The following is a 20,333-nucleotide window of genomic DNA, read 5'->3' as shown; positions in this document are numbered from 1 at the left end:
AGTATTGTACACATCACAGTAATTACAAATACATATAACAGATTGCAAACTATTTATTAATCTGTGTTCTCAGTTGTAAGAAGAGAGGGATGGATAGATCACCGGAATTCCTTCTAGGATAAGGATCACAACACCTGTAAGTCTTGCTTCCTTTATTAAGTGTTGAATGCAAAATAAATAATGGTACCCACTAATTCTGTTAATTTAAGCGTGTCAGGGATATTCCAATTTATAGGTGTTCAGAAGAAAAAAAATCTAAATCATATGGGAGATCTCCCCTGGTAGAAGAGGCAAATGTATGATAACCAATGTATTACACAGTTAGCAGCGTAGCTAAAGGCATAACTACTATAATAGCAGTGGGAGACGCTGCTATAGAGCCACAGCTTGTGGACTGATCACCCCTGCAAGCCCTAAGGGTATATGTGGTTTTTCACCCTTGGCCAGTACATGGGCATTCTTAACAAGATCGTTTTGGGATCCACAAATGTTTAGTTACACCCCTGAGGGCAGCTCCTCAGCTGTAGTGACCAGGTTCATAGGCAAACCGCAGGGATGGGGGGGGGGTGGGGGGTTCCCAGTGCCAGGAAACCCGTATCCAAGTCTGGGGCACTGTATAATTGAGGTGGCTGGACCCTGCCACAGCTTCACATGGCTCTGCTTGAAAAGGGAGAGCTGCGCCCACCTAACAGTAGTGCACGCAGCATTGCCCATGTATATTATAGGGAAAGGAAAAGTTGGAGAGCAGCCAAGCACTGTCTAATATTATAGCCACACCCCCATGCATGCTGGTCACACCCACTGATGGTGTGGTGTGGAAACCCCCCTCTACAAATCCTACGTTTGCCCCTGAGGTTCATGAGCAACCCCATAAGAGATTAGCTGTAAAAAAAGAAATAAGGATTGATGTGTGCCTTTAAGACTGTAAGCTCCAATGGAGCAAGGATTGATGAGAATAATCAAAGATTCTCTGTACAGCACTGCAGAATTAGTGGCGCTATATAAATAAATAAATAAATGGTGATGAGGATGATGCCTTGTCTTACTGTTACATTTCTGCTTCACATTAAGGAAAGGTGAGCTCTAAGGTGATTGAAAATAGGTTTCCCATGTAAAAAGTTAAAGGGGAAATACAGCTTCCATGTTCCATATCTTATCAGTTGGGGTAATAAGCGTTATTAATTGTTTTTATCCTCCTGTACCAGACGCTCTTTTTATTTTTTTTAAGCCACAGAATCCACCCATCGCTGCATCTCCACCTGTATAAACAGACAATTCCCCCTATTGTGTTGTTTGCCACGGCATGCAGGGTCAACTTGAAATAAATAAATCAGGCTTTGAATCTGAACAAGCGCCTCCCTTGGATGGATCGAGTTGCTCTGTCACCAGGAGCTGCTTGCAGTGCAAGGTAACATTTAATACTGTGCTGCAGTGCCTCATTAGATACTTGTATGAATGAAAAATAATTAAACCAGCAGTCTATGGGAGAAACCAGTGCCTTTTTTGTCATAGAATTCACCGAACTGAGTTCCGACACCTTTTTCAATGGATTTTACAAGTTTTAAAAGTAACTTTTGATGTTTAGTCCACGTGGACTTGAATCGCCCTGTCGAGCATAGCAGGTCGGCTGCAATATCATTGAAACGATGCATGCGGGCTTCTTGTGTGTCAAGTCTGATGCAAGCGTACTTCGTCCACGCTGGTTGTGATGGCACTACTCGGCTTGTGGCGCTGCTTAGCTTCTGATTGGACGTGTGGTCACGCGCTGAGAGCTTACTGCGGGCAGTGACCGTTATATTTTGTTACACAACTGACGTGTGTGGGTGTGTGTACAGTGGTTGACTACGTGATGTGAGTTCCGGCACCTTTTTTCTTGCAAAAAAAGCACTGGGGGAAGCAGACTAACTATATTAAAGGATTTAACTGCTACTGTTACTTAGGGTTCCAGTCATTAAAAAAGTTTGCTGGGGTTCCATCCTCTGACACCTCGCTATTATCTGACAGTGGGCACCAGACCCCCTTGCTTGCAGTTCAGGAGTCAGCACTGGAGGACTCAATGGGGCAGGAGATTCAAACCTCTATAGATGGAATGTGCAGGTGCATATGACACTTGATTGGATGCCTGCAAGCCTGCCAATCAGGCACTACCTTTCTTCAACATATAAATACATAACGTATATATTACATTAGTACTCACTTGCTAATAAAGTCATTAAACTCTGCTGACCAAAGTTCTGGCTGCCGCAATGTTGGAGGTGGGTTCCTGTAATATTAGTTAATGATTATTATGATTATAATTATATAACAGTTTTTGAATTTTTAAAAATGAAAGTAAGTATCTCAAAAATTAAGATATTTGAAACAGCACATACACTATTCAGGTAGCATTAAACATTGACATATTACTAGAGGTCAATATAATATAAGCATACACATACAACATCTTATGCACATACAAGCTCTATTTATGTATTAATGTATCTATTTTGTGTTTTTTAGCTTAGATTTAAAACAATTAGTGCAAAGTGTTTCTCTTTATTTTGGACCTTTGAAATCAGATCCTAAAACTCAATTATACCACATTAGCAAGTCTGGATTCTTAACAGCTTTTTTCTTTATAGATGTTCAGTTTCTCCAAGATTTATAAATATTATTGTTTTACTCAGTTTTAAGATTTATGGAAATGTAAAAATAATTTATATATCAACACAGAACTGGGGAAATTACTGGACACTACATTTTGTTCTTATGTACAGAATTAAGCAAACATATTTCACTTATTTTTATGGCATGTTTTTTGGATGGGGTGGGGGATTCAGTATGTTTTTTTAAAGGGTAGGAATTAGAGATAAGCAATATTATTAGGAATACAACATCGAAAGCAAACACTGTGCAAAGAGCAGTCGAACAGACCAGCACTAGTAGTGAGAAAACATTAGGAGGCTGAGTCATTAAGAAGAGCAAGGCAAAAAAAACTTTGCTTTGCTTTTACTGTCAGGATGGTAAAGTAAATTGACTGCACACTCTTTCTTGTGACCCTAACGCTAGATAGACAGAGATGAACTCCCTAGCCCTAGCCACCGGTCACTATCTGGCATAGGTCACCATGCATAGTAGCACAATGCAAGATTTTATATTTGAAACTCCTCCCACAGTCTTAGCTTGATGGACAGCTGACACTTTATACTTTTACTTTGTCACACATATCTTACACCTGTATACCTTAAGCAAGGTGCACTGCTATACCTGTGTGTAATCCTGTCTGCAGACTGTCAGCTGGAGAGCTGATTCCTCTCTTCGAGGCCTGTGGCAAACCACACCCTTAGCGCAAATTTCCATGACAATGCATCTGCATTTTTGTGCAAAATTCCCGCTGTATATTTCAATCTATTCAACTCAGGTTTGACCAAACCATGTCCAACGACATATCTCAAATATTTGGCCTCTCCCAAATATATATATGCATATATGCTTAACTCAAAATAAAACACACCATAAAGGGGCATATTTAATCAACATGTGTACCCCTTATTTTACTACACTTGCATGTTAACACCCCTGATCCGCATCTCAAATTGCAAGGGGCTACAAATGCAAGATATGTTCAACTCTATATACAGATAAAAGTTGTGCTCATGCACAGCGCATTAAGTTTTTCCCAAGACGCCTCCGTATGCATATTTATTTTGTGCAAGATCACTTATCTTTAATTCACTAAGTTTTTCTGCATTTGATGCCATTACTTGTTATTAACAATATTCCAGAAATCAATGTTTTAATTCAAAAAGTGGCAAAGTACCTTGGTATTTTAAAAAGGGCTCTCATCGGATGCAAGTCAGCCAGAGGAGGATCGCCGTCCCCTAGTTCTATGGCTGTAATGCCTAAAGACCAGACATCGCATCTTGAGTCATACGTTGTATCCACTTGTTGCTCACATGCAATCACCTATCAAAACAATTAATAAACCCTGGTGTTTTAATATGTAATACTAAGCGCTGGCTAGATCTAATACATTTATAAATAATTAGCAACTGTAATATATTTTTGATATGTGGACAACATGACTAACTTGCTGCTGAAACATCCTGTTTTGAATGATGAATGAAACTTTGTATTTTATCAGTGATTATTTATCCCTAAAGAAAGAATGCTTAATCTGTCTTCTTAGCTTAAAAGGACAGTAACCCTGAAATTTCTCATTTTGTGCAAAGAAAAATAATTGTGAAAATACACAACAGAGGGGATCTCCTTGGAGCTCCTGCTCCCATTCCCCTTTACTCTTACTTCTAACACGGCAATAAACTACTTCTACCTACCTCACTTTCCCGTCACTTAACACTGCCACATACACAAATCTGAATTTAAAGCGCCAATGTGGGGACCCCGCAATTACACTCTTTAATCAAACAATTAAACTTACTAATACAGTACAGTGAGCCCTTGCAATATTGCCGCTTTAAATTCACATTTATCTATGTCACTGTGTTAAGTGACGTGAAAGATGTGTGCCGGAAAGATGTGTGCCCGGAATTAGTACCTGTCAGCATGCCGCTGTCGTCGGAAATGTGCTGATTCGGTTTTTAGGTAATTGTGTTTTATATTAATGTTGCTTTTGTAGTAATCATATTTTTTATGGTAGGGATCCTCGTTGTCGGTGTTTTCTAACTCGGAAAAAAGTTCCCAAACATTTTTCTCCGACAGAAAGGATTTTTGTCATTTTATAAATCAGCCACTGAGTTCGATACCTCAAAGTACTCTTTAGGGATGGACTGCTGCTCGGGGACCAATGCTGTGTACTTGCACCCCAGGCAACAATTTGCCAGCCAGCCTCTGCCCATCTTCCTCTCTTAGTGCTGAATTGCAAATCCTCCTCTTCTTATCTCGCTCTTCTCTCTCCCTTTTCTCTCTTATCTATTCATTACTCTTCTTTATCCTTGTTTCTCACCCTCTAAGTTCTCCTCCCTTGCTCTACACTCTCTCGCAAGGAGCACAAAACTCTTCTCTGATTGGCTCCCTCTCAGGGAATGGTTGGAGGCTTGCTCTTAGTCATGTGGGGGTGGGGACACATGATTCTTCTAACACGGGCATGTTGTTTCGCCATGTGTCCAGCAGTTCACCACTCTAGGTAGATTTTAAAGGCATACAGTTTCATTTACAATGTCTACATATCTCTGACAACCATGGTGGCACAGTGGTTAGCATTTCTGCCTCATAACGCTAGTTTCATGAGTTCTATTCCTGACCAGGGCCTTATCTATTTGGAGTATGGATGTTCTCCCCTAGTTTGCATGGGTTTCCACAGGGTACATCAGTTTCCTCCCGTAATCCAAAAACATACTGGTAAGTGAATTGGCTGCTGCCAAAATTAATCCTAGCGTATGTGTCTTTGTTTGCAGGTGGTAGGTGATTAGCTGCTTAAACCAATAAAAGAGAGGATTCCGCCCTCTTAGATCTACCTCTGACCTGTCTCTTCTCTCTCTCCCTCCCGCCTACAAGACTTCTCCCGTGCTGCTCCCCACGTATGGAATTCCCTACCACACTCAATCAGACTTTCCCACAGTCTTCAAATCTTTAGACGCTCTTTGAAAACCCATCTCTTTTTTAGAAGTGACCTTATTAATGATAACACTATTCACACTAATACAACCTCACAACTGTCCCAATCTCCACTCTGAACCACATTTGCTCCACTTGTTTCAGCTGTGCCCCGTTCCACTTAGAATGTAAGCTCTCTAATGAGCAGGGTCCTACACACCTTGTTTTCATGTGTGCGTTTATTTTGTCTACCTTGTATGTCCCTGTTATATGTATGTCCTGTTTTTCCTACTGTACGGTGCTGTGGAGAATGTGGCGCCTTACAAATCTAGAATAATAATAATTCTGCTTCAATATATATACCCTCTTGTTGACACAAATGTAACCCTTATAGGGCACTGCACAGTTATAACATAAGTTATAGTATTTAAAAACATATTGAAAGAACAAATAATACCTAACCTCAGGCGCCATCCAGAATGGGGTCCCTACAGATGTATTCCGATAGAGACGGGTGTTAGACAGTTGAGCCGATACACCTGTATTATTCAAAGAATATTAATATATGGTTATTAAAATCCAATTTCTAAGTAAACTGCTGAACTACAATGTATTGAGAAGATATATCCTGAAAAAGCTAAGAGATCCATAAGATTTAATATTTCTAGTACTGCCTGCCTAAAAATATTTAAACGGTTTCGAAATATTTTCACGTAAAGTTTATCTTCCACTAACAGAAAATTTGAAATGATATGCAGTGTAAGTGCAATCTGGATTCAATGCATTTGTAGTAAAGTACTTATTTGTTTTAAATAGTTATAAAATAAAGTACCAAAAGAGCACTATGCTCATAGTGGGCTGATTTTAAACGCCCACTTCTTGCCCTCCCTCTCTTCTTTGTTCTGACATTCTTATTTCCACTATTACATATACATTATAATTTATGTACTCAAAATGCTTTTGTTATATAAACTTAATGCAGGGTATGCTGTAAGTAAATAGATTTATTGTAATATATGTATGACATTTATATGTATTCTATATATGTATTGTTAAATCTCCTTCATAAAATATATACGCAAACTAAATAAATACTAGCTTATTTTAAAAATAACATTTTGCTTTATAACAGAGTTGTAATAAAATCTCAGGTTAACCCGGACAAATGTATTTTATCTTTCTGGCTCATTTCTGGAAACTTCACTTTTGGGTTTTGCGTCCTTTAAAGGGCATCAAACTGGGGATTAATATTGGTTTTCTGTAAACTTCAATTTCTTTAAAGGTTTCAATTTATTTTTATTTCTGGTTTTACTGGGACTAATTGTAATATGTGGTGCCCGTATGGAATACTGCCAAGTGCTTCATAGAAGTGGGGAGAGAGGAACCAGTTTTTTAGCAGTTTCAAAATTCTGCAAAGTCAATAAATTAACTGAGATACAATACTACATTTTGTATGTCCAACTATGTAACATGTTAGAAGGGCTACATATGTAAGAGTATTGGGAACTATATTACAGTAGAACCATTTTACATGTTGTAATATATTTTTTGCATCTAGCAGATGCCCTTATTATTTACATCTCACAAGAACTGTTTATATTGCTGGCTATGTTATTATTATATATAACATGCTGATTGTATTACCAAAATCCACTAGTTTGACACCTCCTTCTGTTGTCAGTAGGATATTGTTTCCTTTCACATCACGATGAATTGTTTTATGACTATGTAAATGTTGAAGGCCCTGGTTGAAAAGAATTTTAGAACAGAAGAAACCGTTATTATATTTTATTATCATTATCATTATTATTTTTTATTTATAGGGCATAACAACATTGCGCAGTGCCATACAATGGGTAATTATGCATTAGAAATAAAACATAGTTGAACAGCAAGCAAAATACTGATCTCAATAAATAACAGAAATACTGGGTAGACACACAGCATAATACGATATGTACTAGAGGCAAATACACGGACGTATATTAATGAGATGGGAATAGATAAGAAGATAGGAGATGGCGGTTTGTTCATCAGAGTTAACAATTAATGTGGGTGTATTAGTACAGTTTTGTTACTCTTGAGATACCATAGTAAAATTCTGAATAAAATGTTACATACAGAATATTTGACCTTGATTCTGGCCATAAACTTTAGCCCATCTGGTCTCTCTTTTCCTGTTAATTTGGGTACATCAGGACACCGCGTTATGGAAATATAAGCATTGTGGGTTTAGTATTTCATGAGGAAAGGGGGGGGGGACAGCCCTTGCACAACTGAGACACACGGTAGTTTAAGCCCACAGATATTTTTAGTTGATGTACCCCACATACTACTTAAGACGTTTTGTCTATTATTCTCAGCTCAGGTATTTTGTCGGAAAAGACATGGTAGTGAACAAAAAGGAAAAAATACTACAATTAGTGAATAAAATCAAATCAAAATGTATTATGTCTTTCTCACCATTCCAACTAATTTAAAATATTCAAATGTAAACATTGGGCCTCATTTACTGTAAACTTAGATGCACTTTCAGTTTGCCCAGGCATCTCCTAAGAGTGGAGAGTAGGAATGTACCATGAAGTGTGTTGGGTGATTGGGTGAACCATCTAGGCCCATCATTGCAAAACCAAGGGCACAATGCTTTTCGTCTCTCTCTCTCTCTCTCTCTCTCTCTCTCTCTCTCTCTCTCTCTCCCTCTCTCTCTCTCAACAGAGATCAAATGCACCCTGAGCTTGGTACTGAATCAGAGTTTATTGTACAAAATCCTAAACTATAGACTTACAGTTAGAGACAACAAAGCACTGTAATGCATCTCAAGATACAAGGCTCTTATCTGTGCTTACTCATATCACAGTGTAAAATAGGGGCTGCTAAAGTGGCTTATTATAGCAGATATTTATAAAAACAAATACTGCAATTCTTACCATAAGAGCTTCATTCAAAATATAAGCAATGATGGCTTCAGTCATTCTTTCACCTCTTTTCAGAAGTCCTTTTGCTAAATCGGTAACAGATCCACCATTGCATAACTATAAAAGATGGATTGATGATTTACATCAAGCATGGTCACATGCATAGGTTAAGCAAATTAACTTTCTTCTAATAGAATTTGAGTAATAATACTAAGAAGGGTAATAGTAGCAATACTATTGTTACAAACCTCCAGAACCAACCACAGCTGATCGCCAGTCTTTGCCTCTTTCTTAAAATACATTCCATAAAATTTGACAACATTGGGATGATCAGACAAAGCTTTCAGTATGTTGTATTCTGCTTCAATTTCTTCATCAATATCCTCCTGTGTGAATTACATGAATGCAGTAAAGATCCATTATTTTACATACAGATACTGCTTCATATATTCAGAAAATGTAAAAATATATTTCTCACAGTGTTTTCCCCAGAAAATGTTGCCAGCCGGGTGGCATTAAGAAGTAGCCGAGTGTGGGCAATGTAATACTTTGCATTAATGTTGAAAAATGTTGGAGGTCATTGCCCACACATGCCAGGACTGGTCAGACTGGTGGTCAGTGGTCTAACACACACTGCTGGCTGTAGTGCTCACATAGGACCTGTTCTAATAGGAGAAACAATGGTTTATTCTATTACAATAGGACTCTGTTGGGCTCCAAGAGCCAGGTGACAAGTAAAAACAGCCGGGTGGAGCACCTGGAAAATAGGTGCTGGGGAGAACACGGTCTCATATCTAAAAATCAAGAAATGCTGCCACCACCGAGAGTTGGCTCAAGAGCTAGCACTCCACTTACAGGCCCTCAGGTACTCCCAATCTCTTTAAAATTATAATTATCAAAACATTCCTTGGAAATATATACCATTGTAAAGACCAAAGACCAAGACTATTCGTAAATTGCTCTAAAAGCAACAGACAGATGTTTTCTGAATTTGATTTAATATGACAACAATTAGTCACAATTAGTGATTACTAATAAAACAGTTATTAATTATATATAGAGGAATAATAAAATCTGAGTCTCTGTATAGTTTAAATCTGCACTAGACCTAGATTTTTAATTATATGAAGCTCATTCCCAATAAATTATTGTTATCTATTTCAATTCCCAGTTTATCCAATAGGTGGTGCACCTCAGAATACAGGAATTATATCAAGTCAAAACATAAAGAAGAAAAAGTATTCCAATAGAGTGCACTCTATTGGCATACCTTCTCTACTTTATGTTTTGACTCAAAATTCAAAACATATTTTTGAAATAAAAGAGAAATCAGACTTACAAACTTTATGGCAAGGAAAGGTAAGAAGAACTGGACAATTTCTCAGCAGAAAGGCTGACATGAACTGACATCTCTTAGCATGTTTTTTATTTAAAAAAAAAGTTTTACTTCTGTGACTTCACTGAGAGAGTTGTGATGATGAGCTATTATATTTTATTACAGACTTACTGCCCTAGATTTCTCAAAGCCTTTCTATTCATTACCACAAAATAAACTATAACTTTGTTCTGAAAAATCCCATAGACATGGCATTGATTTCACCCACTAAACCTGGTGTCATGTTCTGCACATATAGATATGAAACATGACATGATTATATTGATTGCTTAGAGAAACAAAACATTCCTATAGGTTTCTTATGGGGAATGTAGATATCAATGACACATGTTTTTCCATTACTATAACGGGATACATGTTTAAATGATATATTCCTTTGATTGATAATAATTTCCCATTATCCACATAGCTTTGTTCAACCAATGAGATCCTTTCTAGCCCAGGGAATTCTCATCCTACCTATCTAATTGCTCTTTCAGTGTTAATTTCTGGGGATCCACCTCTGCTCCGTGTACCTTATCAATTGGAATACAACAAGGCTCAGTATTAGGTCCTCTGCTGTTTTCGATCTATATTGCTTCTCTTTGAAAACTAATAAGCTCCTTTGGATTTCAGTATCATCTCTATGCAGTTGATACAAAAATGTATCTATTCAAGAGGCTAATCTCATTCAACTGCTCTCGCCTTACACCCTTTTATGGATTTCAATTAAACACCATCCACCACTTCTATGGCTTCCATCGTCTACTCGTTTCTCACTCCAGGTTTGGGACTATAGTACTCGCGCTTTTCATTTGATAGCTAATCCTGAAATTATGTTTCTGCTGTGCAAAAACCTGGCTTTCCCCCCTGGGCAACAACAGTCCTTCTCTCAGCACTGGTTTAGTCGCGGGCTCTGGTTTCTGACAGATATATCATCCATGTGAATTTTTCCTGAATTTGCAGACCTGCAGCGGATTTATGCCATCCCCATAAATGCTTTTATCAATATCTTCAATTAAGGCATCTATTCTGCTCTCTTATAGTGTTTAAAAACTTTTATCAACTTACGCCTTTAGAAACTTTTTGTCAAAATAGATCTCCTCCAACTGGCTTAATCTCTACATTCTCCAGTCTTCTGGTAACATTTCGTCAACCTATCAAGAGTCGTTATGAGCTAAAATGGGAAGAGGACTTTGGAATGGAACTGGAGGTTGATGATTGAGCTGAAATCAGGAATCGCTAAAAGCTCTATTTGTGTGCGGACCAAAGAGAATGCGTATAAGTTACTTTACAGGTGGTGTTTGGTTCCCACTCGCCTAAGAGCTATATTCCCTGATGCTTCCAGCTCTTGTTGGAGATCCTATGGACAAGAAGGCTCTTTTTTGCACATTTGGTGGTCATGTCCCAAGATGGTAGGGTAGGGTAGCACAGTGGCCTAGTGGTTAGCACTTCTGCCTCACAGCACTGGGGTCATGAGTTCAATTCCCGACCATGGCCTTATCTGTGTGGAGTTTGTATGTTCTCCCTGTGTTCGCGTGGGTTTTCTCCGGGTGCTCCGGATTCCTCCCACACGCCAAAAAAAAACATACTGGTAGGTTAATTGGCTGCTATTAAAAGTGACCCTAGTTTCTCCCTGTCTGTCTCCCTCTCTGTTTGTCTGTGTCTATGTGTGAGTGTGTGTCTATATTAGGGAATTTAGACTGTAAGCTTCAATGGGGCAGGGACTGATGTGAATGAGTTCTCTGTACAGCGCTGTGGAATTAGTGGCGCTATATAAATAGATGATGATGATGATGATGATGGTCAGATTCTGGCAAAAGGTACATAACTTAATCCTTAGAGTTACTTCAATACAAATTCCTCCTTGTCCTTCCTATTTACTCGTACACAGACCAGTACCTGGCGCAGACAGACATGAAACAGCACTAGTGAGCCATATTCTTAATGCTGCCAAATGCGCGATTGCAGCAAGTTGGAAACATTTAGAACCCCCTAGGGTTTGGCAGACTTACTGCTGCAAACATATTACGAGTATATTTAACGACCGACCTATCAAATTCCAAAATACCTGGCAACCTTGGCTTGCTTCTTGCAGAGTAGAGCAATCAAAGACCTTTAGAGGTAGATACTGACATAAGTTTAGTATCACATTTCATACTAAATATCTGAGACTCGTTAAGACACGGGGTTGAGTCCCCTTACTCCCTTCTTCCCTTACTTCCCCCCTTCCCTCCCTCTCCATTTTTTTTCCTCTTGCCTCTTTCGTTGCCTTCATCCTTCTTTCCCAATCTAATTTTCCTCCTCATCTCTTGTCCTTTTCTTGTACATTTCTCTTCCTCCCTCCCTCTATTTCTAATGTTGATGTCTTATTTTGTTATAACAAAGTTCTTAATAACTTTATATACTGATTGAGCGATTTATGTCCTAACCTATATTCTGTTAAAACTTGAAAAAACTTTCAATAAAATATGTTATTAAAAAAATATATATTTTTTTTTTATCTATTCATACCGGATCTCTCACCATCTGTGTTGTCCGGCATTCCTGACAATCTTTCTGCCATATCATCTTGGATGGCCTCTCAATAATTCAAACACAATCTTTCAAAAACAGAGCTAATAATATTTCCACCTGCCAACAGAAGTTACCTATCTGACATTTCTATTTCTGTTGACAACATGACCATAAATCCTACCCTGCAAGCTCACTGCCTAGGTGTAATCCTTGACTCAGAACTATCCTTAGTTCCCCACATCGACACTGTATTTAAATCATGTTCCATACATCTAAAAAAACATTTCCAGAATGCGCACATATCTCACACAAGACACTGAAAAAACTTTAGTTCATGCACTCACCATCTCCCACATTTACTATTGTAATTCCCTCCTTACTAGTCTTCCCTAAATCAGACTCTAACCCCTACAATCTATTTTGCATGCAGTGGCTAGATTGATTTTCTTTGCAAATCATTTTTACTCTGCTGAGCCACTCTGTTAGTCTCTAACAGAGTGGCTTGCCTGTTTTTACTCTATCCAATATAAAATACATCTACTAACATACATTTCTCCTCACTAGTCTCAAAATATCTCCCAACTGGACAACACCACTCTACACAAGATCTGTGTCTCTCATTCACTCTCATTACATGCTCCCATTCCCAGTTACAGGACTTTTTCGGGCTGCTCCCACTTTGTGGAATTCCCTCCCTCTCACAATAAGACTTTCCTCTGGTCTTCAAACCTTCAAGTGTTCTCTAAAAGCCCACTTCTTCAGGCATATTTTTAATATTCCTCAACCATCCTCTTAACCGCCCTAATTTAACCTATTGCCACCCTTTACACAGTTCACACAAGACTACAACTCTCTGAGCTCCTGAACAACATTGCTGTGTGACTGAATCATATAGCCCACTAAGCACACATTAACTATGCATTCTGGCTGGACCAATATGTAATGTGTGGAACTTGACCTCATGTATCAGACTCCCATTGTCCTATAGATTGTAAGCTTGCGAGCAGGGCGCTCTTAACTCTCTGTCTGTCTGTATTACCAAGTCTTGTTTTATTACTGTGTTTGTTACTAATTGTAAAGTGGTACATAATTTGCTGGCACTATATAAATGTTGATGATGATGATTATCTGTTTCCTTCAGTAAAATACATGTAACCATTGTTTGCTTATAGGGAACACATTGATTTGCTGGAAACCTTTTTAACACAATTAATTTCTGATTTTAGGCCGTACTATTACAAGTGCCTTTGTTACAAATATTTGTCATAATGTATCCAATTAGCTCACTTTAGCTCACAGTGCATGGCATCACATTATAATGAAAGAGCATTAAATATGTCTAATCGCTTTGGTAAGTCTCATGATGTTTAAACCCAGAACCCTGTGAGCTTTCACTCATTATACATGGTCTTTCAGATGTTAATTTGAACACTTAACTAATTCATTGATGTGATAAGGAGTTGAAGTACACAATGTGAGGAACTACACATCTGTTTTAGGGATGTCTGTAGCCATAAGAGACTGGAAGATATTTAAACGGAATAGTGATAACAATTTAAACATTTGGGGCCTGATTCATTAAGGATCTTAAATGAAGAGGATCCTTATTTCAGTCTCCTGGACAAAACCATGTTACAATGGAAGGGGTGCAAATGAGTGTTCGGTTTTGCATATAAGTTAAATACTGACTGTTTTTTAATGTTTTAATGTAACACACAAATACTTGATAGCTTATTTGTATACTGAAATTTAAAGTTGATATGTGTGTGCTACATGAAAAAACAGGCAGTATTTAACTTATATGCAAAACAGAACACTCATTTGCACCCCTTCCATTGTAACATGGTTTTGTCCAGGAGACTGAAATAAGGATCCTCTCCATTTAAGATTCTTAATGAATCAGGCCCTTGATGCAGAGATATTATAACTGACATGGAAGAATCACTTCCCTAATCTACTTGTACTCAGGTTCAAGCCACAACCCATATATGGTATATTGACTATGGCACAGGTCAATGCATGGGTTTTACTGCTCAATGGGTGATGGTCCCTAAACCATCACTAACACCATCACCATTGCTATCATCGCTGTCTTCACAAATGGCTGGATCAGAAATCTCATACAGTTTGCATAACTAGTGAAAGCAAGTACTGGATGTCCTACAGATTGGAAATGTTACATTTGACAGTGGCACAAATTTTGTTGCAGCCTCAACACACACCAAACGTAACCTCGTCTGTTCATGTGCGTAACCTAATAGTACAAAGAGTCTTACACACAAAAAAATTGAAAGCATATTAGCAATATCCAGGGAGATGAGAAATCATTTTAACAGATTAAATTGCACACAAAAGGCTTCTATCATGTTACAAAGACGTGACAATTTGCTTTACGATCAGCTCATTACAAAACAGATGGAATTCTACCTGGGCCATGCTTGATGGACTGCGTGAGAAATGTTTTCTTACATCCATGGGAAAGGTAATGGAAAATGGAGGAGACATTTATAAACTGCTGCATCCATTTAATGAAGCAACCAAATTGTGTTTAGCAAGGAGGACGGTGACATTAGCAGCATTCTGCCTATTATTCTACTGTTAGTAGAATCATTAAGCTATACGCTGCTATGCATGCAAAATGTGTAGTGAATATATCAAGAAAAGAGGAAAAAAAATGAATATCAACGAGAAAAACAAGAAAGATAATTATTTAATTGCAATGCTGCTTAATTATGCTTTAAATTCAAAATATACAAGTTTTTGCTGCATCTGTAAGGGAGTCGGTGCTTATTATTATTATCATTGTTATTATTATCAGTTATTCATATAGCACCACTAATTCCGCAGCGCTGTACAGAGAACACATTCACATCAGACCCTGCCCTATTGGGGCTTACAGTCTAAATTCCCTAATATAGACACACAGAGAAAGAGAGGGTCTACAGTCCCTAACATACACACACAGATGACAGACAGACAGAGACAGACAGACAGACTACAGTCTAAATTCCCTAACATACACATACACACACACACACACACACACACACACACACACACACACACACACACACACACACACACACACAGAGACTAGGGTCAATTTTGATAGCAGCCAATTAAACTATCAGTATGTTTTTGGAGTGTGGGAGGAAGCCGGAGCACCCGGAGGAAACACACACAAACACAGGGAGAACATTCAAACTCCACACAGATAAGGCCATGGTTGGGAATCGAACTCATGACCCCAGTGCTGTGAGGCAGAAGTGCTAACCACTATTTGTCAAGAAACTTTTTACACAAGCTCTTTGGTCATTCATACTACAAGACAAGAAATATGAAAAGACCAATGCATAGAATAAAAAGCATCTCCGTAAAATGTTTGACTCTAAAACATATAAATCTTAAATAGTATATACATTATTAAAATAGTAACTAATAACACCAATGTTGAAACAGTTGTGGATGAATAAATAAAAATATATCAGTATAACAGCAATATATAAAAAGTGAATCAAATATACATCAATATATTAATAAGTTAAATATACCAATTGTAAAGTAGAATAGAGGACATATGCAAAAAAGACTCAGGGGTATATGTACTAAACTGCGGGTTTGAAAGGGGAGAGATGCTGCCTATAGCAACCAATCAGAGTCTAGCTGTCATTTTGTAGACTGTACTAAATAAATGATAACTAGAATCTGATTGGTTTAGAGCCAGAATAAACAGTCAAACATGTGAAGAATTATGTTAGATTACCATGTATAAATGGCAATAGGTGTTAATCACATGACCACCTCCAGATTAGTATATGAAGCTGTAGCTATGCACAGATATGTAAATTATATAGCACAGATAGGCAAATAACTTGGTGCAGGTGTAGCAGTGCCTTTAGTCAGTGTAGCAGAAGAGTTATATTTGTAAGAAGATATTGACACAATAACTCAACAGCTCCTGCTATATCCCCAAGATATCTAGTCTCCCATTGCTAAAAGCTAAAATGGATATCTGGCATCCAGTAGTGAGCACATTGTGGTGCTTTATATCATTAAAAACCCTGTATCATGTAATATGTGCCTTCTGATGTTGAGATGCGTTCAGGTAAAACCTTAGGAAGTGAAGATTGAAAACAGTACACTCTAGTGCTGGAATATAGCAGTAAATCCCAGTTATTCCATCATGAAGGAGCACACTACAGTGCTCAAATGCAATCGTCAGGCAAGTATGCCTGATGCCGGTCTGCATGCCTGTATACAGCGCCTGTTGCTGTTATTGATGAATACAGAATGGCATGGCCCAGAGCCGTAACTAAGGCTGTGCGAGAGGGACGACCACTCAAGGAGCAATGCCGAAGGGGGGCGCAGTTTATGAATATTTTAGGTTCATTTGGTTAAAATTGGTTAAAATTCATGGCTAAGGGCGGCAATTTTCCTTCTCCGGACGCTAAAATTTTAAGTTAAAGCTCTAGCGTGGTCATATTCTATGACTTATTGGTATATTTACTAAACTGCGGGTTAGAAAAAGTGGAGATGTTGCCTATAGTAACCAATCAGATTCTAGCTGTCATTTTGTAGAATGCACTAAATAAATGACAGCTAGAATCTGATTGGTTGCTATAGGCAACATCACCACTTTTTCAAACCCGCAGTTTAGTAAATCTAGCCCTTAGTCTCAAAAACTTGATGTAGCTGTAATGGTCTTTCTCCTGACCTCTATGTCAAAAAGATCTCATGCTTGGCTATAGAACTAAAGCAAGATAGTAATTGTCCAATAATCCATATGTGTGATATTATTGTTACATAGCAAGACAGTGATTTCCAAGTTCATGTGTTACATTATTTACATACAAGGAACTAACGAGGTACCACTTAACAACGTCATGTGATAACATTGTTTTATATATATGTTTGGTATCTGTTTTCTTTATATATATATATATATATATATATATATATATATATATATATATATATATATATATATATATATATATTCATGTGCAAAGCAAAATATGCTGGTCATACCTCCAATATCCCATTTATACATAGTATATGTAGCAAATAAAGTAAGGTAATAGTATCAGTATATATGTGCTTTATCTGTGCTTAAGTAAAAATAAAAGATAAATGACTATGTTCATAATGGGAAGTAAGTCCTCTACAGTTTTTGCATAAAATATAGATTTTCATATTGCACATACCTACCTAAAATACATATGTGTACATTCACATTAGGATTTTACCATATCACCGACTTGCATCTTATTATACCTGGAGAGGAGGAATGGGGATGGGAAGGTGAATGTGGGAAAGTAGAGTACAGTAAGAGCGTGTCTTGTGCTGTATCTTTACAGTGTAAAAAAGATAAACTCCGTTATAATAAATGAAGACATCCAAAAGTGAACCAAGCACTCTCAGTCTGGGTTGGTTGAAAACAAATGCAGGTGGAGCCCATGCAAAAGCCGAAACCAGCACCAAGCTATGACAGACTGAGCTAGTACCACTATAACAGGGAATACCACAGCGTCGTGGGGTATACCTCTTCTAGTACCCTGCAGCCTCTTCAGCATGCATGGGGCTGCTGAATGTGCAGTGAAACAATCTCACAAAGTTGCACAAATGAAATGCCACTTCCATGGGTTTTTCTTGATTTAGATTGAAAGTACAGTATGCAGGTTCATTATATATGTCTGAGTGCAAACTGAGACTACATTTGCCTACTGTAACCCCTGCAGCTGCAGGATTACAACATTATGGCAGTCCCCATCATCTAAAGCAAAATTGGTCTGATTTCAGCATTGTATTTGGCTCTCACGGCTTTCGAGAATACTGGGGGAAAGAGACGAGGAAGAAGCCAACTCGAGGAGCCCACCAAGAAATCAAATAAATAGGAGTTGTCTGAGAAGGGTGCAGATGTGGGTGTAGAAAGACTGGAGTGACAACTTTCAGGAGTGAAACATGACGTGTTTACTCAGCATGACATACATAACTAGAATACAGAACAGAGAAGAGGAACTTCCCAGCATGCATAGCCCATGACCTCACTTCCTGCCAGGCTGTCACAATTCTAGCAGATAGTGGATTCAATTTCACCCACCTGGATTAGCGCTGGCAGTAACAGAGGCACGGAGACTAAAGAACCACTGGTTATTACCAGTGATCCCCGCAAGGAGGTTTGGGCTTTACTGCAGGGAAGTTTGCAGAGCACGACCCTCTGCGCTGCCTCCAGACGAGACAAGCTGTTATCAAAGTGCAAGGGATTGGTCAATGTAGCCGGGGCTGGTACACAACGAACTGCAGAATGCCAAATCATGAAACCGAAGAATTGTCAGAGCAAGCCAGGTCAGCAACAATCAGGAATACACAGTACTAAATGACAGGCAGAAGAAAAGTCAGGAATAGTCCAGGTCAGGATACACAGGAATCAGCTACAATCTGCACAGGAATGCTGGAGTAAAGATATGGAGCCTTGTACTCTGGCACAGACCTGTACACTGAGCAGGTTGACTTGAAATAGCTGAGTTTCTGAACAGCGTGGATCTCAGGACAGAACATGTGATCACAGATTTAGAGCTCTTAAAGGGCCATGCGCCTTCTAATATACAAAGTATTATTATTATGGCACAAGATTCTGCGCCTGGAGCGGAGGGACGAATAGAGGGAGCGTGTCGGACAGCGGGTTTACAAAGTAACTGCTGGACTCCGATGTGGGACACAGACTCTGGCAGCTGATACATTTACAAGGGGTAAGCCAGCAGCCATCTTGGGAGAGTGTGGATAAGCTGCTAGAGGGAGATCCTGTATCGGAAATCGGAATGTGTGGATAAAAGAGAAAGTAATCCCTGCTGCCACATTAATAAATACTTTTACATAGCCCACATAGGAAGTGCACCAATGATATCCAATGTCATGTTTATATTAATGTGTTATTAGCTCTAGATCAGTGTTTCTTCACTCCAGTCCTCCCGTACCCCTAACAGCTCATTTTTTGAGGATTTCTGTCTGTGGAACAGGTAGGATAATTACTGACCCAGACAAGTAGACTAAGTCACCAGTGCATGATTAAAGAACACCTGAAAACTTGAGCTGTTGGGGGTGTGTGTGGACTGGAGTTAAGAAACTCTGCTCCAGACAGACGGAGTGAATGGACTGTTTGCTGAGGGATTGCTGTTATTGATATTAATTGCTCAGGTTGATTATCTGTGAAAGAGATCATATGGTAGCATTTACTGACACATCTATATTATTCATTCAGCTTTAGGTAATTATTTGCAGAGCTGTTACTGTCATTCAGGCTGTGTCATTCAGACTGTCATTCAGCACAGTGGCCTAGTGGTTAGCACTTCAGCCTCACAGCACTGGGGTCATGAGTTCAATTCCCGACCATGGCCTTATCTGTGTGGAGTTTATATGTTCTCCCTGTGTTTGTGTGGGTTTCCTCCGGGTGCTCCGGTTTCCTCCCACATTCCAAAAACATACTGGTAGGTTAATTGGCTGCTATCAAAAAATTGACCCTAGTCTCCGTGTGTGTGTGTGTGTGTGTGTGTACCTTAGGGAATTTAGACTGTGAGCTCCAATGGGGCAGGGACTGATGTGAATGAGTTCTCTGTACAGCGCTGCGTAATTAGTGGCGCTATATAAATAACTGATGATGATGATGATTTATCTGACATGAATTTTATTCTTTGGCTATAGCAGTGGGTGGTTACACCATGACAGGTGTCGAAGTAATAATTAGCAAAAACCCTATATTACCAATTAGTTCAATAGAGTGAACCAATGAACTTGAATTTTATGTGTCTGTGCTTTTAAGAAGGAAAAAGTATTGAACTTTACTCTATATATTACACAATAACATACGATAATAGTAATAAGAACAAGAAACAGGTTTTTTTGTAAATTTCCATTATTTCACAATGGCGGGACAAGGTCAAAAGGCAAATAAGGTCAAGATGACCCTTCCAAAAGACCGCTCCAAGATTATGTCA

The 20,333-nt window shown here is 38.5% G+C and overlaps 1 protein-coding gene across 1 annotated transcript in view; it reads right to left on the bottom strand.

Moving 5' to 3' along the window:
* MYO3A (myosin IIIA) overlaps window positions 1–20,333 on the bottom strand; it is a 159,429-nt gene that overhangs the window by 115,472 nt on the left and 23,624 nt on the right. The window contains exons 3-8 of the mRNA XM_075211975.1: window positions 8,699–8,833; window positions 8,463–8,567; window positions 7,180–7,279; window positions 5,998–6,074; window positions 3,800–3,945; window positions 2,198–2,263 (exon numbers count right to left, since the gene is read on the bottom strand). Of these exons, the coding sequence (XP_075068076.1) occupies window positions 2,198–2,263; window positions 3,800–3,945; window positions 5,998–6,074; window positions 7,180–7,279; window positions 8,463–8,567; window positions 8,699–8,833 (629 nt within the window). The remainder of the gene's footprint in view (window positions 1–2,197; window positions 2,264–3,799; window positions 3,946–5,997; window positions 6,075–7,179; window positions 7,280–8,462; window positions 8,568–8,698; window positions 8,834–20,333) is intronic.

The sequence above is a fragment of the Mixophyes fleayi genome, chromosome 5 (assembly GCF_038048845.1).
Source record: "Mixophyes fleayi isolate aMixFle1 chromosome 5, aMixFle1.hap1, whole genome shotgun sequence".
NCBI classification, from domain to species: Eukaryota; Metazoa; Chordata; class Amphibia; order Anura; family Limnodynastidae; genus Mixophyes; species Mixophyes fleayi.
Note: the sequence above shows the minus strand (reverse complement) of the source record. Positions and strands in the feature narration are given on the sequence as shown.